At 37.1% G+C, this 25,278-nt stretch overlaps 1 protein-coding gene across 7 annotated transcripts in view; it reads left to right on the plus strand.

Moving 5' to 3' along the window:
- The window catches only part of anks1b (ankyrin repeat and sterile alpha motif domain containing 1B), a 441,679-nt gene that overhangs the window by 97,155 nt on the left and 319,246 nt on the right, over positions 1 to 25,278 (plus strand). For all 7 annotated transcript variants that reach the window (XM_049474291.1, XM_049474289.1, XM_049474290.1 and 4 more), the window contains exon 3: positions 2,804 to 2,960. In XM_049474291.1, coding sequence (XP_049330248.1) covers positions 2,804 to 2,960 — 157 coding nt within the window. The remainder of the gene's footprint in view (positions 1 to 2,803; positions 2,961 to 25,278) is intronic.

Genomic DNA, 25,278 nt, shown 5'->3' on the forward strand with positions numbered 1-25,278 from the left:
TTTCTTTCCAAAATGTATATTTTTTAAGCGGGACTAAAAATGTCTAGATGGTAAACGTTATATATATATATATATATATATATATCAAAAAACATTCACAATGTTAATAATAATAATAATAATAAATAATAAAATCTGTTTATTTTTAGTTATCAAATACATGTGTAATACGAACACATATTTAATAAATAGTATATTTATATACTATAATTTTTATGCCTTTTTGATGCATGCGTGCAATGAGCTTTGACACGCCCAGAAGTGACAAACGCGGGGCGACACAAGCAGCTCGTTGCATTCTCGTGTGAATGCAGGAAAAGTACATTATGTAATAAAGGTAGCAATTTGGCACAGTTTTTAAAACACAATTTGTCTTAATTTTTCCATTTCTGTATTTATCATGCTCTTTCTGAATCATTCAAATGGGTGTTATAATAATTCTGTTAAAATCCCCAAATTTGTAAAAAAAAAAAATGTTTTAATATAATTATTCATAATATTATTTATAATAGATATACATGTAAAAACCATGCTTTATTAAATGTTTTGATGTGTTATTTATCTTAGGATTTACTGTGCTTTTAAGCTTAAGCTGATATATAAAGATGCAGAGAGACAGATGTGTTGTAATTTTATGTCAGAAAAGAAAACATAAGTCTGGCTGGCTTTTCTCACATAGGATTTATACAGAAAATGTAACCGTAAATGTATATACTATATGTATAAAAAAACACTGCCTGAATGTTACCATATTCAAACAAACTTCATGCTTTACTTATTAGAGAGCTAACATGTCCCGGCCATGTCCCGCCCACACCAACCCTACAACAGCACTGTGCTGCATTCATCTGCTAGTTAAAAGATCCAACTTTTCAATTGTAAAGGCAGAATAACGATAACGTTACATTTAAGCATGGAGTCAGAGTGAAAGTAAAAAGGTTTATTTTTTTCCTGCTTTTTGGGAAAATCTGTGCCATCAGAGCAGTCAATTTGCTGATATTAGAATGATAAATAGCTTTATTCTAAATCAGGCTTAATGCACATAGATAACAAATCATTTTAAACTACTGTACAGATTCTATCTCCTAAAAGGCTGATAGTCATCTTAGTTGGGGAACTTGTGTATGGAAATGGTCTCAGAATTTCCTCAATGGAAAAATACAATTTGAGGAGGTGAACATGTGCAGCTTCCAAGATAGAAACTCATATTTTCCATAATTCCGAGTTTAGATCAGAGATGTGCCTCACATTGAGTTCTAATCTAAGACCCACCTGAACTCACTTGAGAGAAAGGCATCACGCACTTTAAAGAGTTTGTTTTTTTGATCTTCTGTTTGCCCCAGACTATTGATTTCGGTCTGCATTTAGATTTATGACCAAACTTTGTTGAATTTGAACCACATTTTAAATGATATTGGGTTTGCTTTTCTATCCAGCAACCACAAGTAATTTATTCTACAGTATAATATATGTACTATGGCTGGACAATATAGAAAAACATAATAAATACATTATATTTGCAATATGCTAGACTAGATCCCTTTTTTACTGTATTTACATTACATTACATTACATTACATTTCATTTGGCAGACGCTTTTGTCCAAAGCGACTTACAATAATGAAGTACAAAAGTAATAGGAATTTAGATAACCCATTTTTAGATAGGGCTTAAAGGAGGTCGAAGGGAAATAAAGGGATAGAGAAGTGAAGGAGGGGAAGAAGGAAATGGGGTTAGAAGTAGTTAGTGTGTTAGAGGTATTAAGAGAGTAAGTGCTCTTTGAAGAGCTCTGTCTTCAGGAGTTTATTAAAGATAGCGAGAGATTCTCCTGATCTGGTAGTGGAAGGTAGTTTGTTCCACCATTGGGGAACTCTGTATGAGAACAGTCTGGATTGCTTTGTGTGATTGTTTGTTTGGCAAAGCGAGGCGACGTTCATTGGAGGAGTGCAGCGGCCGGGAGGTAGCTTGAGATGACGACTGCTTGTACCAGGAGTTGGGTGGCCTGTTGCGTCAAGAACGGTCTAATTTTCCTGATGTTATAAAGCGCGAATTGGCAGGATCGAGCAACCGAGGCCACATGGTGCGTGAAGGAGAGCTGGTCATCAACCATAACACCCAGGTTCCTAGCAACCTTTGTCGGTGAGAGAGAGAGAGAGTCGATGCTTATAGAGAGGTTGTGTTGAAATATTTAATATCTCAGGGTAGTTTTACTGTATTATAATATTATATATGCTTTTTAAACTAGAATATTGTAAATGCTATCAGCTGTGTGTGTTTGTGTGTATGCCCAGGATACATACATATATTCAAGGATTCAAGGAGATTTTATTGTCATTCGCATCACATGTGGTACATGAGGTAGAACGAAATTGTGATCTCACAATCAAGTTTACACCCAAGAGCTGTTATTAAAATAGATATATAGATCAAATAAAGTATACAATAAAAATAGAATATACAAAATAGATAAAGATAAGTACCCTAAAAAATAAAAAAATAAGTAGAGAGAGTAGACAGGTTGCAGCAACATGAAGTCCAGAGTGCAAGTTTTGCTATAGCAGCATGATAATGGAATTAGAGCAGTAGAAGATAAAGTGTCTCAGTGCGGTTTAAAGTGACAGTGTTTGTAAACAGTAATTTGTCCTTGTGTGTCAGTGCAGTGTGTTGTGTATGTGCATACAGTACATATATTAAAAATGATAAAGTCTGTTATGAAAAAAGTATGTGCAGCATCTGAATTAATTAACAAAAATGATTGTGTTTTTAGATAAAATCATAATTAACTCTCTCTGTCTCTCTCTAGGGATGTGGTGTTGAAGCTGTTGCAGTTTGAAGCCTCCACTAACATGGCAGACAGTAAAGGGTGTTTCCCTTTACATCTGGCTGCCTGGAGGGGAGATGTGGACATCGTCCGGATCCTCATTCACCATGGCCCCTCCCACTGCAGGGTCAACGAACAGGTACACAGAGGCACAAACACATACATGCACATATACAGTATCTCACAAAAGTGAGTACACTTCTCACATTTTTTTAAATATTTTATTGTAACTTTTTTTATGGGAAAACACTGAAGACACTTTGATATAATGTAAAGTAGTTAGTGTTCATCTTTTAAAACAGTGTAAATTTGCTGTAGCCTCAAAATAACTGAACACACAGCCATTTATGTCTAAACCTCTAAAAGTGTGTCTAAAAGTGTGTACGTCCTTGAAAAAGTGAAAATGGCCAAATTGTGCCCAAAGTGTCAATACCTTGTGTGGCCACCATTATTTTCCAGCACTGCCTTAAATCTCTTGGACATGGAGAGTTCACTATAGATTCACAGGTTGCCACTGAAATCCTCTTCCACTCTATCATGATGACATCACAGAGTTAGTGGATGTTAGAGACCTTGCACTCCTCCACCTTTTAATTGAGGATGCCCCACAGATGATTAATTTGGCGTAGGTCTAGAGACATACTTGGTCAGTCCGTCACATAGACCACTGGTTGGCAATAGGGGGCCCACGGGCCAGATGTGGCCTGCAAGCATTAAACATCTGGCCTGTGAAGTTGTTTATATTATAATGAACGATAATAAAAAATAATACAAAATAAAAAGCTTATCTGGTAAGCTTTTGTTTACATTCCTCCCCTGTCTCTCTGTTGCCCTCAGCGTGACTTTAGTTTCGGCCTGTTCTCGTTTTTCCGCCCGTGCTTGGGCTCGTTATCTCCTCATAAGACCATTTATTTCCCAGCCATGCCCCAATTCACTATCCGGGGCAGCGGTAGTGTATTGCAGTGTGACCCTGACAACAAAGGTTTAATCCCGTGTGAGGAGCGGTGTGTTTTTCCTTTATTCTTGGGTTTACCTGCTTTGAGATCAACAGTTCTGCAATTGGGTTCAACAACCCTCTGGGCTGGAGAGCCACTAGTCTGTAGCACTCCATCCCATTACACTTCATTTTTTAAAACAGAAAATGAAAAAAATATATATATATAAATTGTGGCTTGCCATGTAATGGCTTGGAAAATACAGTATTTGCCCCGTGGCCAAACTTAATTGCCGACCCCTGACCTAGACCTGTAGTTTCCTGTGCATGGCAGTGTTCATCTTGGAGGTGTGTTTGGAGGGATCATTATTATGTTGTAAAAAAACACTATGTGGCCCAGTTTCTGCGGTAAAGGAATCTTCAGAGTTGTCCTATTAAAAATGTAAGGGGTGTACTCACATTTGTGAGATATTGCATATGGCTTTACGAATTACTTACAGAAAGCTGTATAGTTTGTATGTCAGAGAATGCTGAAGTAATCATTCATTGTGTCTGGAGGATGTTTATGATGATTCAGGCCACATAGACCTTCCCACACAGAGTGAATGAGTGACAGCAGACGTAACTTATACTCTATGCGTGTGTGTGTGTGTGTGTGTGTGTGTGTGTGTGTGTCATCTCCTACTCATCTTGTTTTATCTGGTCTCTGTAAAACACTCTGTAAACTCATAGTCTGAGGAAGCTCTTCGGTTAATGTAATAGAAACATGAATTCTTGTACACATACTAGCACACACACACACACACACACACACACAATAGCATGGTGATTATTATATAGCACTGAAGTGTTCGTTGGTCTCTGGTTTGTGCATTACTCATAAATACACAAATATTACGCATTCTCCACATTGTGATGTAGTGCCGCTGTCTGTAAATCACCACTGCTGTTTACTGTCTTTTTAGGGAGCCATCACTTAGAGCTAACTGTTTTACTTATTATCCTGGGACATATGCACAAACACCCTCACTCACACACACTCACACACACACACACACACACACACACACACACATGTGCATGTAGTCATAAATAGAAAGGGAATTGAAACGAGTGCAAAGTGTGTATTGAGTTTGTGAACTCAATTAACCGAATGGCCCTGAGGTATTAGTCTGAAATCAAGTATGCACAAATACACACACTGTGTTTGTGTGTCTGTGTGTGTGTAGATGTGATGATGTTTACATATTCATCTCAGTGCACTTGTTTGCTTTAGTAACTGTGTGTGTGTGTGTGTGTACATCACTGCTACACTATAAGTAGATGTTTCAGAGACAGAAAGTCAATCCACCTTCTCAGTTCACCTCCAGTGCGGAGAGCAGCACGTCTGAATAGCGTAATAGAAAATCTGTTGCCACACAGAATGACTGATTCTCCTGTTCTCAGCACCTTGTAGGCCTGGAGCTCAGTAAGAGCAGGACATAAACAGACCAGGTCATTTCAGGACACCACTATCCTGCTGGGCTTTTTTTCCTTAAATTAAACCCAAAAACTTATAAACATCTGTTATTTTACTTAGGCAGTGTTTTTTAGGCAGTCCATTTTCTCCCCAATTTACAAGGCCAACTACCCAACCCACTCATTAGGACTCCCCCTATCAGGGCTCCGAGTGGTCTCGAGGGATAAGCGCTGCCACTATGATTAGGAGATCGCCAGTTCAAATCCTGTTCATGTAGCTTGCCATCGGCTACCGGAGTCCTGAGAGAGCACAATTAGCCTTGCTTTCTCTGGGTGAGTAGATGGTGCTCTCCCCACATCACTCCTAGAGGGGGTGATGTCGAGCAGCACAGGGCATCTGTGAGCTGATGTATCGGAATCGAGTCGCTTTACTTTCCTCCGAGAGCGCTGTAACGCTACTCAGCAATTCTGCATCAACAACAGCAGTTTAAAAAGAGGCGGTGGCTGATTCACATGTATCAGAGGAGGCATGTGCTAGTCTTCACCCCCCTGGTGTTGGGGCATCACTAGTGATAGGGGGAGTCCTAATGAGTGGATTGGGTAATTGGCTGTGTAAATTAGGGAGAAGATGTGATAAAAATTTGAAATGAAATAAAAAAGGACTCCCCCTATCGCTAGTCAGCCTTTGCTTCTGATACATCATTGCTGAGTAGCTAGGATGCTCAGAGGAAAGTGCAGTGACTCGGTTCTGATACATCAGCTCACAGATGCCTCGTGCTGATCAACATCACCCTTTGGAGTGCTGTGGGGAAAGAGCACCATCTACCCACCTAGAAAGAGCTAGGCCAACATGAACGGGATTCGAACCAGCGGTCTCCTGATCATAGTGGCAGCTCTTAGCCTGCTGAACCACTCAGAGTCTACTACCTAACCTAAGAGCATCTGGGCCCAGAAGAATATCAGGTTTCCATCAACATTGTAGAACTTCAGGTTTTAAAAAGAAAAGAAAGGCTCACAATTGTCTCTGAGGTAAAACATTGATAGTTTCTATTCAGTGGCTTAACCCGTAGAACCCTACGGACGGATTTTCCGTCCAAAATCGCACCTTGTGTTCTCAGCTTAATTACTCAGGAATCCCTTCACACATAAACATAATCCATATATGGTTAGAAAGGGCGGAACTTACTCTTTCTAAAAATACCAATGAAATTGGTAAAGCATCTACAAGAAACTCACCTAAAAATTGAGATCTCCTTCCCCAACCAATATTATTTACCTTTAGTGCTTCAAACATATTTATATTACGTTTCAAACCAAATAATATCAGTAAATTACTCAAGAGTGTCCACAGAAAAAGTGTGAAGCTACCTGCTTTACTCAAACTAAAGCTAGGTATGCTGTGCACTACTTTATATAGTTTTTATTTTACTTGCACATTTTTACTAAGTAGTTATTTTGCACTTAACATTTTTATTTATTTAGACAAAAAAGTTTACATTTTTGTATATAGTTTTCTTTGTGTGTCCTGATCAAAATACTGAAAGGCATAGGCTGCTCTGAGTGTCAGGTTTTTAATAATCTACATGTATCCTAGAGGTGTGATTATCAAGAAAAATAAGTTTGCCTGATGCTGTTTCTCCATGTATTTTGTCTCTTTCTAATAAGTCATGTAATGAACTATCATTAGTATTCTTACGCTTTTAACTCATATACACTCTAGTCTAACCATTTTTGAAAAGATATCTTAGGTGTGAATATATTTAAAGTCTATACATTCAAAAATAAGTAAAAAAAAACAGGTGCTTGGTAAAATTTTGACCAAAACATGATCAGTTCCAGGAAAATATAACAATTCTGCTTCCTTTTACATTTTAAATGATTATATTTTTGAGCAGCTGTATGTCTTCTGGAGTAAAAGAGCTCATAGCATGTGACTGTCTTATATAATTACTGTGTTATAAGACCTAAAAGAGGAACTGACAAAAACGAAGAAAAAACTCACCAAAACAGCCTAGGGTTCAAAGGGTTAAGTATGGGAGACATGGGCAGCTTTCCAGGGCTTCCAGCGTCTTTCCAGAGGCGGCATTTGACATCTGCACAAAAAAAGTCTGATTGGTTATGTTCGCACCTTTTATCAGTGCCTTATATGATCCTGTTACCAGGTCATCAACAAATGAACCCTGTCAGAGTGGAACCCTGATTCTAGTTTGTAAGCCAGGCATCCCTGCGTTCTTGTTACTGCACTCAGGTCAGGTGTTATCAGGCTAACCTCACGCCTCTTCTTCTCACTGCCAGGTGTTTATTATTGTTTAATCTTCACTCTTTGCTTTGTTAACTCCTTGTCAAGTCTTGTGTGCTCATCTGCCAGGTGTGTGTGATATTCCCATGGCTTCACGAATGTGCTTCTGTTCTTGTCATTTGTTCATTTGTTTTGATTTTTATAGTGTCATGTTTTTAGTTCATTTTTGTTTCAGTGCTATGGATACCCAAGGCAAAACACTGACATGCTAAAAGTCATGGTAAAACATGGGAACCTTTGCCATGTCTTATGGGTGTAATAGAATACTTCACTGATCTGTGGGATATGCATGTGGGCTCTTGTGCTTTGAATGTGAATGTAATTTCTGCCAGAGTTGCTGGTCTGTTTGCAAGGACCATTCTAGCCAGATGCCGCCAGTCACAATCATTACCAATCACTGTGCTGTCCATGGTTTCTGAATATTTGCTTATTACTGTTCCCTGTTTCATTTAAAGCAGTGTCCTGAAACGCCAGTTCTGGAGGGCAGGATCCCTCCCCAGCTAACAATTGTTAGTAGAACAATTGTACAACTGAAACTTACAGTTTTTTTTATCTGATTTTCAATTTTTTTCCCCTACTAAAAATTAAACTACAGATGACAAAGAAATGGTTAAAAACTAGTTTTTATTTATTTAGTTTTCACTTAAATTTCCTCTTTGTTAAAGTGCAACCAAAAAAAAACAAGCAAAAAACTACTGTAAACAGGGAGGGGCTAAGCTCAATCTAAACTACGAGAGCCCACAGGGGAGCATCAACGGTGGAAATTAAAACTCAGAGAAATTTTTTATTTTCATAAAAACACATCTTCCTTAATTGTAAATTTGAATCAATCGTTAAAATTATTATTTTGATTAATTGCCCAGCTCTACCTTATAGGTAATGTGCTTATAACGTTCAATCTGTCAAGCTTTCTTAATGTTCTTAGAACCTTTTTATTTATTGTTCTTAAACGTTCTGGTGATGTTGCTTCAACATCACTTGCATCAATGTTTTCATTTTTAGTTTTGGAGATGTTTCTTTGAAAGTTTACATAAAGATAGCATTAGTCTAGCTGAGAACTTCATGAAAGAATTGTTCTAATAACGTTGTGATGTAAGCCATTGTTATGTCACACGTTCTTTTTACATTATTTCTGTCATAATACGGGCTAACCTTCTTGGAACTTTTCCAAAATGTTTCTAAATGTTCTTTTAACATTCTCTGTTAGCTGGGTCCATAGGTTGGTGTCATAGCTAGGCAGATCTCAGACACATGCAGATACAGTAAAACAGGTTTATTGACAAAAAGGGCTGTACAAGGGGTAGTCAAGACAAGGAAGCTCAAAACCAGTGAACAGCAGCAAGAGAGAGAGAACATAGCATAAACTGGTAACAGTCTGAGGATCATACACAGGCAGGGAAGTTCAAGAGAGCAGGCAAGAAACAAAACAAGTGGTCAAAAAACAAAACGAGGTCATACATATAATAAAGATGTTCAGTATTCAGGTGACTGGCTTCCTGGAGTGCCGTGTGCAGTGTCATGTGATCATAAGTGTCAGTGCGTGGAGCGTGCTGGGTATTGTAGTCCAGAGACTGGAGATTGCAGGTAGAGCTGAGTGTGGATAAGGCAGGAACAGCAACAAACTGTGCTGAACTTCCCTACCACTGATTTTTCTGCTGATTTCCTTGGTCCTCATACTTTCACTTCATTTATCTTCTCTCCACTCCCATATGTGCTTCTGTTGTGTTTTCGTCTAATTGATGGTTTAACTCGATCACACAGAGATGGGTGATAAATGAAACTTTTTACCAGGAAAGGCCTCTCTACAGGAGAGAGAGTGGTGTGCTGGATATTAAGTGGAAAAACAATCAGACTGGAGCTGAGCCATTAATACAGGCACAGCTGCAAATGATGTACTGTGAACTGAGGCACTGTATTTTTCTTGTATTTTGAATGATACGGTGCCTTGCAAAAGTATTCGTCTCCCTTGAACTTTTCAAACTTTTGCCACATTTCAAGCTTTAAACATGAAGATATGAAATTGTAATTTTTTGTGAAGAATCAACAACAAGTGGGACACAATCGTGAAGTGGAATAAAATTTATTGGATATTTTAAACTTTTTTTATAAATAAAAAAATGAAAAGTGGGGCGTGCAATATTATTCAACCCCTTTACTTACAGTGCAGCAAACTCACTGCAGTAGTTCAGCGAAAATCTTTGAATGATCCAATGTTGACCTAAATGACTGATGATAAATAGAATCCACCTGTGTGTAATCAAGTCTCTGTATAAATGCACCTGCTCTGTGATAGTCTCAGAGTTCTGTTTAAAGCGCAGAGAGCATCATGAAGACCAAGGAACACACCAGGCAGCTCCGAGATACTGTTGTGGAGAAGTTTAAAGCCGGATTTGGATACTAAAAGATTTCCCAAGCTTTAAACATCTCAAGAAGCACTTTGCAAGCTATCATATTGAAATGGAAGGAGTATCAGACCACTGCAAATCTACCAAGACCCGGCCGTCCTTCTAAACTTTCAGCTCAAACAAGGGGAAGACTGATCAGAGATGCAGCCAAGAGCCCCATGATCACTCTGGATGAACTGCAGAGATTAACAAGACAACTATAAGCCGTGTCCTCCACAAATCTGGCCTTTATGGAAGAGTGTCGAGAAGAAAGCCTCTGTTGAAAGAAAGACAAAAAAGTGGTGTTTGTACATCAAGCCTGTGGAAGAAGGTGCTGTGCTCAGATCAGACCAAAGTTGAACCTTTTGGCCTAAATACAAAGTGCTTTTTGTGGCTGAAAAGTAACACTGCTCATCACCCTGAACATACCTTCTCAAAAGGAAACATGGTGGTGTCAGCATCATGGTTTGGGTCTGCTTTTCTTTAGCAGGGACAGGGAAGATGATTAAAATTGATGGGAAGATGGATGGAGCCAAATGCAGGACCATTCTGAAAAAAAAAAAACCTGTTGGAGTCTGCAAAAGACCTGAGACTGGAACTGAGATTTATCTTCCAACAAGACAATGACCCAAAACATAAAGCAAAATCTACAATGGAATGATTCGCAAATAAACGTATCCAGGTGTTAGAATGGCCAAGTCAAAGTCCAGACCTGAATCCAATGGAGAATCTGTGGAAAGAGCTGAAAACTGCTGTTCACAAACCAACGCTCTCCATCCAACCTCACTGAGCTTCAGCTGTTTTGCAATGAAGAATGGGCGAAATTTTCAGTCTCTTGATTTGCAAAACTGATAGAGACAAACCCCAAGTGACTTGCAGCTGTAATCGCAGCAAAAGGTGGCGCTACAAAGTATTAATGCAAGATGGCCGAATAATATTGCACGTCCCACTTTTCAGTTTTTTATTTCTAAAAAAATTAAAAATATCCAATAAATCTCGTTTCACTTCACGATTGTGTCCCACTTGTTGTTTCTTCTTCACAAAAAATTAAAATTTCATATCTTTATGTTTGAAGCCTGAAATGTGGTAAAAGGTTGAAAAGTTCAAGAGGGCCAAATACTTTTGCAAGACACTGTAAATCTGTATTTTACATTATTATTTGTATTAAAATTAATTAATTAAGAGCAGCATCATATGCCTCGTATTTTTGTAATGCTGCTCATGCTGCACGTTTGGGCTTGTTTTAAAGCTTTGGCTGGGTTTTTATGGAGAATATAATACGAATCTCTGCTTGGAAACGGATCTGAGCTATTTTTAAGTTTATTCCGTGGTCTAAGGTCACTTAACAGCTAAATAAAAAAGGCAATTAGTACATCTCACTTTTACACCCCTTCTGCTTTTTAGCCAGTGTTTACACAGAAATAAACAAGCAAAATAAAGAGAGGGGCATCTTTATGGGTGCATTATTTTTTTTAACAGCTTGTGTGGGTTTAAGCACCAAACAACTAGAATTAATTATGTTATAATTAGAATTCTAATTATTTGTTCTCTTTATCTTTTAGAATTAAACAGTCATTTTTAATACAATACTTTTAAGACTGATAGCCAAATGACTCAAATCTGTTCTGGATGTGTCTCATTCAGAAAGCAGTCTATGCTAAAACATTTTTTCAAACTTTAGTTTATAGCTAGTCATGCAAAATCCTATGTTTTTTGTGATATCATGAAAAGAGTCAATTCCATTAATATTTTCCAGATATTCTCATTTAAAGAAAGTGCAATTTGTGCACAATATAGCACAAATTGTGCTTTGTGCTTTCTGGTCTGATTGGTCATTGGGCTGCTGTTTTTTTTAAAGGCTACTGTTGGGTAGAGTACCTCTTGGTGAGAGATTGTTTACAGCTAGAAATGCCTAAATGAAGCTCTCAAATGCAATTTGCTCTATTTATAGACAAACTTTGAAATTGGATGCATCATTAGATAGCGAGAAACAGAATAGTTGTTTGAAAATTGACCAACATCTAGGTTGTTCATCAGCCAGCCACCATTGCCTTTGTTTGCAGTGATGTTGTAAAAAGAAACCTATACATCTACGGACTGAAATCGTGTTATATTTAGATAGAAATGTAGATCTGTTTGGTATCTGACGATGGTTGGATGGTTGGTTTGAGTTGTACTAAGTGCTTCAATCCTGTTTTTGATGTTGAATATCATGATATTGTATTTAAAAAAACACAATGGCTGGTGTGATGTTCTGTTAAGCTACTGCATAAGACAGTTATTCACCCCTAGTAGTGATATGAGAGACACTAACAGCTCAGTGATACTTGCACTATATCCTGCAACTATTTGTGTTATAAAGAATCTTACAGTACATTTTCTATTTCATATACTTTATAAAAATAAAATATATCCATTTAATATGCTTTCTCTGTATTTTCATATATTTCTGTGTTTTTAAGCAATATGCTTTAAATTAAATGTTGTGTTGATAGAAAATATATGTTGTGTTAAATTAAATACTGCTTAAAGTGTAGTTAGGTGTATTTTTTTCCATTAGTATTAAGGTGTACACAATATGTGCATCAATACGCAAAGTACTGCATTTACAATATATTTCAAATTGTAAAATTACGCTTTAACAACACTTACTTTTTTGGCAGAAAATATACAAAAAAAAACACAAATACTCAAAAGCACAACGTTATGCTTTTATGTTATATTTAAAAATAGCTTAATTGAACATTTAAAATATACGTAAGTTGTTCCATAATAATATATTATTATTATAATAATACACGAGAGGGAGTGCTATAACGTGTAATATTGGCACTGCTGTGCTGCGGTCGTAGGCATGAGTGTATTATTGCGATAATAACACAGTTCCATTATCGCTGTTTATTAAAAGATTTTGAGTCAAAGAGGACAAGAAAATACAATCTGTTTGGTTATAAAAAACTTATTTTTTTAACACGAGTTAAAATAGTTCCATTGCTGCTCTGTTTGTAGCTGCGCTGTTTGGATCGTTGCTAGGTTACCTGTATGTGGTGGAGTAATACATGGAGAACTTCGGTTACAGTGCATTACCAGCTGATAATGTCACTCATAAAAAGCCTCTCAGCCAATCACATTATGGGGTCGGTACTAACTGTGGTTTAATTATCAATATTTTGATAAGCATTTATGGGACCAGCTGTGTAATGAACTTTAGCAACATATGAGTTATCTTTGCAGGATCAACAGGCCCAGCTGTATCTCATCATGGTTTATCTAGAGGCGGCCCAAGAGTTTTCTCGAAGTAACTTATCATTTCATTGTAATTGTCACGTCTGGTGCTGTTAGCTCCTCTGTCCCTTCCACACCAAGCTCTAACGGAGGTTCTCAGGTCAACAACTACACTACCCAGAATGCACCACCCGCTGACATCACGCACTCACCTGATCACGTGACACCTCACCTGCTTCCTCCAGGAAGTCCCGAATACTGATTACTGGCACTATAAAGGTGCACGCCACACAAACACTCACGCCGCGTATTGTAGGTTCTCCTCATTACAAAGCGTTCTATATCTCTTGTCTCAGTTTATCTTGTGTATGACCTTGCTTTTGTTTTCTCGACGCCGATTATTGCCTTTGCCTCTGATACTGGATTGCTTGTGTATTACCTGGACTGTGTTTTCACTACTGCCTCTTGGATTACCTCTGATATTGGATCTCTCGTGTATGAACTCTGGACTGTCTCTCGTTTATGGTATGGTTTTGTCTTCATTGCTCTGTTTACTGGTGATCACCCATTTTTCTGTATCGACTACGATTACATCTGTTTATTGTTTTAATAAACTTTATATACTTTTATCAGTATCTGCACGTGTCTGCAATTCTGTCATGGTATGTACAGTCCAGGTAATACACAAGCAATCCAGTATCAGAGGCAAAGGCAATAATCGGCGTCGAAAAAACAAAGGCAAGTTCATACACAAGATAAACTGAGACAAGAGATAAAGTAACGCTTTGTAAAGAGGAGAACCTACAATACGCGGCGTGAGTGTTTGTGTGGCGTGCACCTTTATAGTGCCAGTAATCAGTATTCGGGACTTCCTGGAGGAAGCAGGTGAGGTGTCACGTGATCAGGTGAGTGCGTGATGTCAGCGGGTGGTGCATTCTGGGTAGTGTAGTTGTTGACCTGAGAACCTCCGTTAGAGCTTGGTGTGGAAGGGACAGAGGAGCTAACAGCACCAGACGTGACAGTAATATTGTAATCACGTACATATGTTATCATTACATTCACATACAGCTCTGAAAAAAATAAGAGACCACTTAAACAATTATGAGTTTTTTTTTATTTTACCAAATTAAAAAACCTGTGGAATATAATAATCTTATCTTATTAATAATAATAAGGAAGATGGATGATCACAAGCCACCAAACCAAGCTGAACTGCTTATCCAAAAGCAGTGTGTAAGACTGGTGAAGGAGAACATGCCAAGAAGCAGGAAAACTGTGATTAAATCAGGGTTATTCCACCAAATATTGATTTCTGAACTCTTAAAACTATGAATTATAAATATGAACTTGTTTTCTTTGCATTATTTGAGGTCTGAAAGCTCTGCATCTTTTTTGTTATTTCAGTCATTTAAAAAATTCTGCAAATAAATGCTCTAAATGACAATATTTTTATTTGGAATTTGGGAGAAATATTGTCTGTAGTTTATAGAATAAAACAACAGTGTTCATTTTACTCAAACATATACCTATAAATAGCAAAATCAGAGAAACTAATTCAGAAACTGAAATGGTCTCTTAATTTTTTTCCAGAGCTGTATATACATTTTCATTCCATTCTTGGTGCTTTTTTTTTCTTTTGGTCAGTGAGTTATGTTCCTATTTAAAAAAAAAAGGAGTAAATTTTTTTCCTATATACGGGCTGTTTATATAACAGGAACAGACACACACACACTGGGATAATACATTAAAGTTTCAGTCAGGGATCACATCTGAGATCTATTGTGTTTTATCATTCTGTTGATGGATCCCATGGTTCACAGCACTTGTGACCAGAATGGCTTCACATGCTGCAGCTTGTTGAGAAACTGGAGCAGACAGCATCCAGCAGCATTAGCCGTACGCTGTGACAGCGTCTTTGTTCTCTTTTATATCACAGCATATAACACATTCTGCCAGTCGGGCAGGATTTAGGGACAGTACTGTCTGAATCAAAGGTCTGCATATTTTGCTACCAGCAGAGATTTGTCCATCTGGCTTGTGAAGGTAGCGGAGTGTCCTTTGTTGCCCTACATTCTCCGTAATTGAAGGTGTCATCTGTAAAGCAGTCAGTAGACAGAAGTCAGATTGCATTTGTGTTGAATTTAATATTTCATTTTTGACAAGAACCAGTGTAGTCTTTATACACTGATTTGCTAAAAGTCATGGAATAGCAGATTAATTAATCATGAAGTGATACCTTAAGGGACAGTTTGGGAATGCTCACACCTGTATAAGTTGCGTTTTCTAGTTCATGCCAAAACAATGTAAATTTTGGAGATTGAAGACTGAGGTCTCCACCTAAGTGCCACATTGATGGGCCGTTCAATTTATGAGTTTCTGCAGACATTCAAAATTTCTTAGAAATTTCATAGAAAGCTTCCACCCCCAGTGGACAGCACAGTGGGTGGTAATGATTGTGTGACTGTCGGAGTTTGGCTTTAATTGTCTGTGCGAACAGATAAGCGAAATCACATGCATATTTAATGCAGGAGTCCCCGCATACATAGTACCTTGCTGGCCCATGCAGCATTCTTTAGCTTTAGTGGTTCATGGCAAAAGTCATGAGACACGATAACTCATTTATCAGTTTGATAAATTCAAATATCACAATATATCGTTTAAGCATCAACATCACATGCGCAATAGTCACATCAGGGGACATACAATGTCATTTAAGGCAATTAAATCAAACACGTCATGTAGCAATGTTTTGATTCTTGACAAAAGAAGTAGATACACAGCGCTGTCTCTGTGTCTGTGTGAGTGACAGGCTGCTGCTGCCTCAGAAGCATGAGGGGGAGGGAGAGCGTGAGAGAAGGGGGGAGCAGGAGTAAACACAAGGTGACCGCATGGCCTCCATCCACATGGTTAGGGACATGCTTGTATGTAAACGCACGTGTCAAAAGCTGTGCACCTCAGTCCAGCACAGTTTTGCGCAGATATTTCCAGTTACAGCTGAATTCACACTTTTCATCCCAGAAAAACGCTTTTATTTACCTTTTAAAAAAACTTTTAAATGCTTGATTAAAGGGCCGATTATTGTTGTTGTGTTGTTTACTCGGGTTTTGAGTGCTTGGCGCTGACATAGCTCTTGATTGGTCCAGGCACGAGACAGTGCACGGGCCTTGCATTGTTTGATATTGCGATATATATCGTTGAAAAACAAACAAAAACATTTGCAATGTAAAATGTTAATGTGTATTTTTCCAATATTGCGCTACCCTAATTCCAACTACACAAGTTAAAGAGTATTAGCATTTAATTTGATTAAACGTGTGGAGACTATTTTGCAATAATTTTGAAAGTATCTTTGCAATTCCTGCCTTCCTGTCTCAAACTGTTGGCTTTATTGGCATCATCATGTGTAAAGCCCTGTTTGAGCTGGATTAGTTTTAGCAGAGGAGGTGGTGTATTTTAAATGATAAGCTGAAAAGACCTGTCATTTGAATCCAGTATGAATCAGTGAGGTCTGAAGTTTTATAAGCCTGCTTAATGCTAATTCTGAAGTGAATTATCTTTTATAATCCACCAATCCCAGAATGATGTTTCAAATCAATTACATGCTATTGTAATAGTAAAACCTATTACAACTAACATGAATTAATGCATTAGTTACCATGAATAAGACATAATAAGAGGTAATACATTAACAATGCTTGGGTAATGTTAATTAAACACAGAACTACAGCATTAATTAATGTTATTTTCACATGAAATGTAGATGAACTAACGTTAGAAGTAAAGCATTTGTTAAGATGAACAATAAATAATAAATAATGTTAACTCGGTAAACAAGTAACAGTCATTTTCTTATATGCTACAGCTATGCGTACAGTTACTGTTAAATATTTGTTAATTAAATATTAGTTATAAATATAATAGGCTGTAATATACAGTGGTAGCCAGTTTTTTATTTTATTTTATTTATTAATGTCAGTTAACTAATATAATATTATATATTTTACATTTTGACTTCTATTGGAAATACATCTCTACCTGGATTACGCTTATTTTAATTTCACTTTACATCAGGTATATTTATTTTACTGAATAGAGCTGTATAAGGGCGTAGTAATGTTTCACAGATGCTAATAATGCTTAACAAATATATTATTGGTTAATCATAATAATAATAATAATACTTTATTTTTATATAGCGCTTTTCTAAAACCCAAAGACGCTTACAGTCATCATTTGTGAAAACAAATAGAAACATTACACAACAAGTGGTGACAGACAATCAACATAGTACGAGAACAGACAGCAGGGATAAGTGGTATAGTACATTAAACAGAGGGAAGGCCGTAGGCAAGAGAAAAGAGGTGAGTCTTGAGTGTAGATTTGAACAAGTAAAGAGAGGAGGATTGTTTGACCACAGATGGGAGAGAATTCCATAGTTGAGGAGCAAGTCTGGAAAAAGCCCGATCACCAAAGCCACGGAGTTTAGAGGCTGGGACTTTAAGAAGTCCAGCAGTAGCAGACCTAAGGGATCGAGATGGTCTGTAAGGAAGAAGGAGGTTTGACAGATAAGGAGGTGCAAGATTATTTAATGCCTTATAGGTAAGTAAGAGAATCTTGAATTGAATCCTGTATTTAACAGGGAGCCAGTGAAGATTTTGGAGAACAGGTGTAATGTGTTCATGGGTGCGAGTGTGAGTGAGTAAACGGGCAGCTGCGTTTTGTACCATCTGGAGTTTATGGATAGAGGAAGAACTAATGCCAGCGAGCAAGGAGTTACAGTAATCTAGTCTGCTGGAAATGAAAGCATGAAGGAGTATTTCAGCAGTGGACTGAGTAAGGGATCGTCGAATTTTAGCTATTCTGCGCAGATGAAAGAATGCAGTTTTCACCACAGAGTTGATGTGAGCTGTAAAAGAGAGAGTGGAATCTAGAAGAACGCCCAAATTTCGGACTTGGGTAGAGGGTTTATATCATGGTTTATATTTACAATTTCTACATAAATGCCAGCACACACTCACATATATATATGATGAAATGAAGCATAAGCACCATCCAGACTAATATTTACTTAAATATAAATATTTAACGATTACCGTATGCATTACTGCAGAACACAATCAAATGACAAGAAGATGAACTAATGCAGTTAGTAAACTACTTGTTTACCCAACATTAGTAAAGTATATGATAGTAAAGTATAGGATTTATTGATCATCTTAACAAATGATTCACTTATAATGTGAAATTAACATTATTTAATGCTGTAGTTCCCTGTTTAATTAACATTACCTAATCATTGTTACTGTATTACCTCATGTCTTATTCATGTAATTAATGCATTATTCATTATTCATGGTAGTTAGTAAAAACCTAATGTAAAGTGTTCCCAAGTTTTCTGATTTCGGGTTGTACGAAAATATATAGTTTATGTTTAGAAGACAGTGAATAACCCCCTAACCATCCAGCTCACCTCAACACTACTACACAACTACTACACACTACAAATACAACAGTTTGATGTATTCCATCTATGCGATCTTTAAAATGTAATTTTTGATCACTTACATTTGTAGAGGCCTTTTTTATTAAATACTTTTTTTATTTGTATTAGTATTTGGCAGCATTCTGATGTGTTGCTGCCTTCAAAGCCTGTCTAAAACTAAATTACTGGCATATTTATGTGTAAAGCCCTATTTTTATGATTTGGGTGGATTTGGGGATGCACTGTATATAGTTTATGTTTAGGAGGCACAGCATAAACCCCTGCTTATCCAGCTCACCAAACACTACCGCACCAGTTGGGAAATTTGCATCTTAGCCACAAGGAGGCCTCATACATTCTTGTGCATTAAAGGAGCCCTGAGGACATGTATCTGCAGGGAGTTTTAAGATGCTTCAAAGTTTACAGTTGGGAAAATATTGCTAAAATACTTCACTGGAATATGTTCTAATATTCAACTACATCTTATTCAACTTTAACTACTAACAGAATTATACATGATCAACATTTATTGGAAGAAATGTCTTATATAATCAAGTTAATTGATGGACAAAATAGTTCAACAAAATCGTAATGCTAAAAATGGCTTTTTCCTCATGACAGGAATGAAACCCTTGTAAAAGGTTCTATATAGTGCAATCTACATATTTAAAAAAAAACAGTCAAACAACTACATCATTTAAGCTTCTAAGTGGGTCTTTAAAACCCCAGAGGAATCCTTTTTTAATAGTATTATTGAGATGTATTGTAATTGTAAATTGTAATGGATAAATCCTAAATCCGACTCTGGACAACATGTTTTAAGCTGTTACTACAGGTAGACGGTACAGAACTATAAATAAATAAAAGAATAAAGCGACTTAAAAATAGTTTTTACCCCACCACAGTACGAGCACTAAATAGCACAATACAGGACTTGTAACACAACATGGGACTTATTTTTAATAAGTTGTATTTTTGGTGTGCTGTTGTTTTTTTTGTGGAAAACATCCCGCCCTAGACACGATGACGGTTGAGGTTCACAAAATGTGGAGGAGGTGTTACTTAGGAATTCGGAATTACTTGCTTAAATAATGTGGTAGTAATCACTCCTGTGAACAGCTTCTTAAAGAGAGTGAGATAAACAATGTCCCTGAGTGGTTAAATGTTTTATTTTTATTTTTTTTACCCTTGAACATTGGTATCATCACCGGCTAAGAGGTCACATATCCAGGAATTGCACGCAGATCATTATTTATTGGTTTTAGGAAGGTTAGGATTTCTGGCACTCAGAGTGACTGAATGGGATTTAGAGAGTTATCAGTATGCCGTTCTGTACGTCTGCTGTTAAAATAAAATATTATCCATGTCTTGTTTTTTTGCTTCTCCATGATCTCTTGCACACGTCCTTCAGATTTATGATACAGGCCTTGTTTTAAAATATGATTTTCACATTTCTTGCTCTGCTGTGCCTCCCTGTGTTTTAGTGGCCCACAGAATGGTAGAGGCACTGTCAGCATCTGACTGCAGATTGAGGATTGGATTTAGAGGAGTAAATGAGTCCCTGAGTGCCTGCGGGATAAACGACTGTGCATACAAGACATCCTCTTTCTGCTGAATAAATCTAAATCATCCTCGGTTAAAGTCAGCACCACTGTGAATTACCCTGAACTGCATCATTCAAAAGTGCACTTTGTTTTCAGCTCCTGTTATAATTCCATCCTGTACCACTGATACACAGGAGTGGTGTGTGAGAGTGTGTATGTGTAGTTTATATTGAGGCCATTCAGAACTAAAGAAGTCATTTTGGTTGGAGATGTATCTTTCTACACTACAGATCTGTGTGTGTGTGTGTTTGTGAGAGAGAGAGTAGAATCTGTAACTTGGTCAAAACACTAGAATGTGAAGAATGTGATGATATATGAATGGCGTGTGTTAATGCTCTGTTGACAGGTATTGTACAGAGAAGCTTACTGTAGAGGAATTAACCCTCACAATCTCCTTCATCTACAGCATTCCTAAAGAATAACTCACCACTGTTATCATTCATTTACCTGTAACCTCACTTTCCTATCTATAATTACATCAACAGATATCAACAGATACTGTATCTACATATGACTAGATACAGTTACATCAAGGAGTCAAAATTGGTCTTGTAGATCTGTAGAATGGCTGGATAATAATTAAATATCAGTAAATATTGTGCTAGAAAATGTTTCAGTAACAGTGAGGTGATTTTAAACACATTTCTGATAGTTCATACATTCTTTCTTTACAGCATCTGACAGTGAATGACGTTCTGTAGAGGGGACATTACCTTAATGTAATTTTGAATGTTAATTGTTTGTAGGTAGAGATATCCATTGTGGGCATTCTTTGCATTGTTTTTGTATTTTTTTTTGTTTTTTTATTGATGTTGGATTTATATTGTACTGATCATAATACATACATATATTGTGATATAAGTTTTGTCCATATCAGCCAGCACTGATCTGTAGATCTGATATGATTACTGGCAAAGATTTCAGGTTATAATATAATATAATACATTTTTAATTACTTTGTAATTAATTCATTATAAATAATTAAAAGTGTAAAACAAACTAAAATATTCTGTGAAGCTTTTAGATGCTCTTATCTGGGGAGCTGTTAACTTGTGGTTTCTGAGGCTGAAAACTCTGATGAGCTTATCCTGTGCAACAGAGGAAACTCTAGTTCTTTCTTTCCTGGGGGTTTTCAGATTGACTGACCTTCATTTCTTAAAGTATTTTTTTACTAGCTCTTCACAAAAAAACTAATGCTCTTAAACACATTAAGATGGCAGGAAATTAACTCTTTGACACGTTTAGCACAGCTGTTAACTGAAAGCCATTCCAATGATTCTACTTGATAAATCTCAATGAAAAAATTACAAGAGGTGCTACTTTGAAGAATCTAAAATATAAAACATATTCTGGTTTGTTTAACCCTTTTTGTTTACTAAATAATTCCATGTGGTTTTCTTCATAGTTTGGATGACTTCAATATTATTCTATAGTACAGAAATTTTTAAATAATGAAAAAAACACTCAATTCAAGGTATGTACAAACTTCTGACTGGTACTGGCACCAGTATATCTAAATATATTTGGATAAAAACATCCAATAACGCAAAGCACTTGTAAATGTATCCATTTCTCTTGGACAACCAGAATTTCTTGAAACTCCAGTAATAATCAGATTTCAGTATGATGTGTAACTCTAGATGCTTTTTAATGGCAAGTTTAAATACATGTGGTAAAAAATAGGATATAATCCAGATACTAGTCACAAAAAGTGGCCAGGTGTAAACAGAGTCTTTCTCCGGTGATTCAATATGAATTCAAATTATTTCTCTGACAAGCAAAGTGCAGACTCCAAACGATTTTATATAATAGATATATAATAGATATCACATTTGTGTTTACATATAGATCAGAAGATATCTCTGGTCCTGATCTTGAAGATCTACCGCCCTGCAGAGAGCTTTTAAACTAGAGCTTCAGTTTTGATCTAACCCATCTGGACATGATTTCCCAAAATCATCAGAGAGAGAGAGATCAGTGTGAAGCACGATTGACCATCTAAGCATCACCATTGTGCTAAGAAGCTTTTGGGGAACCCACCCCTGATTGGTATTTATTGGTATTGGTAACTTCAGGAATATCTAAAAATGAGCTCTTTCTGTTAAAAGAGTCAGAATCTTTAGTAGGAGAGAGAAACATATTGCGTGAGAGATGAATTTTTAATGTGAGTAAGTCATATATGTGTGATGACAGTGTGTTCAAGATACATAAGTGTGTGGGTATGTCTGTGTGTGTGAATTAGGTGTGTTTGTGTTTATATAAGAAAATGAGCCAGTGCCGGAGAGACTGTATGTGATTATGTTTGGATATGTGTTTAAAAGAGAATAGGTAGTTTGGTGTGTGTGTGAGACAAAAGGAGTTTGTGTGTGTCTCTCAGAGAGACTTAGAATGTGTGTGTGTGTGTGTGTGTGTGTGTTGCTTTCTACTCCCCCGGGTTGTAGTCGCAGCTCAGGAATGTTTTGTTTTCTGGCTGAGAGAGAAGGAAAGGTTACGCCATTCCCTCTGCCTCCAGACCTCGACATCCCACCAGAGAATACACACCAAACTCCTCCATTTCTCTCTCTCTCTCTCTGTTTCTCTCTCTCTACCCCCCCCCCCCCCACACACACACACATATACACACTCCTTCAATGACTCACTTTCTCATATATTAAAATAGGGTTTCACAAATAGTTTCCTTTTGCATCCTTTCTGTATAAATAAAGTAATATAATATATTTTTGTGCAGCCAGTGAACGTTTTGGTGTGTTTTGTCTTGCCAGAGTGTGATCTGTGCTTTATTAGTGATGAAACATACTAAGTGGCCTACCAAAAAATTTGCACGATGTATTGATGTCAGTTATACTGTGTAAACACCACCACTGAACCTAGGTCAGTGGTGTGAGATCACTTCCTGTGTGTGTGTGTGTGTGCTTGTGTACGTAAAACCATGTGTTTCTCCATGTGAATGATTCAGTATTTGCATCCGTGGGTAAGCATGTCTTGTTTGGGCAAGCCACCGCAATCCCAATCCTCTTCCACTGCCACCAGGAGACTTCACACTCGTAGCTCACAGTGAGAGTGAGTTATAATACAGGGGAAGTTGGTGGGGACCTGATCAGCCCTGGCTAGTAAACAAGTGAAACGTGAATAAATAAATTAGGAAACTTAAGAAACAGAGAGTCACGGAGAACATAGAGAGTGAAAAAACAAAGGAACACGTAACCGACAATGGACACTAAAACAAAGGGACTATACATACACACAGAAGGGGATAGGAAACAGAAAACACCTGGGAACAGGTAACGAGGGGATGGAGCTACAAATGAACACAGGTGAGCACTCTGAAGACAGAGACAGAAGGAACACACAGGGCCATGTGCAGGGGAAAGGTAAATAAACAAACAGAAGGGCAGGAAAACACAGAAACAGACAAGAGAGACACAGAACAAGACGAGAACATGACAACCGCATAAGTACTTTTTTTATCATATGGATATTTTCATTTAATGGTAAAAAAATTAATGCAACACTGGGTTGAAATAAATCTTGTAACGTTGCAGAAGCTTATCAAAATAATGCCACGGTGAATGTGTGCTGCAATCAAAGCTAAAGCAAAATATTAGAGTGTGTGACCCTCTGTCCTGATGGTGACTTTTTTTTTTGGTGTATATTATTAGAGAGATGCATTTTCATTATATAAAAGTATTTTTATTTAATTTCTTAATTTGAACAATTGATAAAATTACTGATAAAATGGTTAACAAGTATTTTCGGAGGAGCCTGTTTTCTCTAAATCTAAAATAAATATTTAGTACAATACTGTTGCTAAACTCCTTAAATCAAAGCTGAGAGTTTTATTCTTTGATTTCTTCTTTTTAAATCCACTTTCTTTCGTCTGTAGAGGCAGAATCACACAAAATTTGTCACTGTCCAGATGCTTATGGACCTGACTCTATGAATAGTGACATGCACTAATATGGTAGAAAAGATGTTCCTAATCCCTATAGAGTGAGAAATGCCCCCTTGGCATGCTTTCTCATACAGTGAGAAAAACACTTTACTTTATTGTCCCCCACATGGACTGCATTCGGCTGTATTGACAATATAATAAAATCACATAAGCCTTTCCGCAGACATAATACAATATAAGACAATACAATAAAATAAATATGACATAAAAACAGTAAAATACTAAAATAAAGTTTAATCTATAGTTTCTGGTTAGAAAAGTGCATCTGAAAGATTAATCTTTAATGCGCTAATAAAATAATCCTTACAAACTGAAGAAATAATATTTTATGATTCTGCTTTTCATCGCTGTGGTGCTGCAGCCTGAACATAGATTGAACGTTTCCTCTCTGTATCGTGTGTGTGTGTGTGTGTGTGTGTAGGTGTGTAATGTTCCAGTTTTTCTCCAGCAGAGTAACTTTGACATTAATCAAGAGAAGGGTAGGAAATAACACCTTCCATTCTTTCTTCATTCCTCCCTCTCTCTCTTTCTCCCTCTATCTCTCTCTCTCTCTCTCTCTCTCTCTCTCTCTCTTCCTCTCTCTCACACACAACACACTTTCTTTTTCTCTCTCTCTAACTCACATTACCAGTACTGTCACACACACACACACCACACACACTCAGGAGTTTAATCTGGGAGCATCAGATTTGGAGGAAATTGGGGTTGTTATAGAGGTGTGGTGGAGCTGAAATGTAACTGGGTTTGGTGGTGTTTTGCAGCAGCTCGGGGGAATCAGCTTTTAATAGTATTGTTTTACTCGGCAGAAAGTGAGATTGATATCTCCGCCCAGCTTAAATGGCTCAGCTTCGGTAGTTTTTATGATTAATAGCAACTACCACACTTCTGAAGGCAGACTTTTGTCTTCCAGCGCTTTCTTTATCTCTAATCGCTGGTGGGTCCAGACACCTTCCAATTAGCTAGACGTTCTCAGCTTAGACCATACCTGTCAAAACTCAGTCAGTCAACAGGCAAAAAGTCACTTCTACAATAAAGCTAATTTCCTGCTAGCTTCCGAAGGTATGTACTGCTAAGCTAATACATGTACATATTTTGGCTGCTTTTAAATTAAACTATATG

Source organism: Astyanax mexicanus, chromosome 2, assembly GCF_023375975.1.
Source record: "Astyanax mexicanus isolate ESR-SI-001 chromosome 2, AstMex3_surface, whole genome shotgun sequence".
Taxonomy (NCBI): Eukaryota; Metazoa; Chordata; class Actinopteri; order Characiformes; family Acestrorhamphidae; genus Astyanax; species Astyanax mexicanus.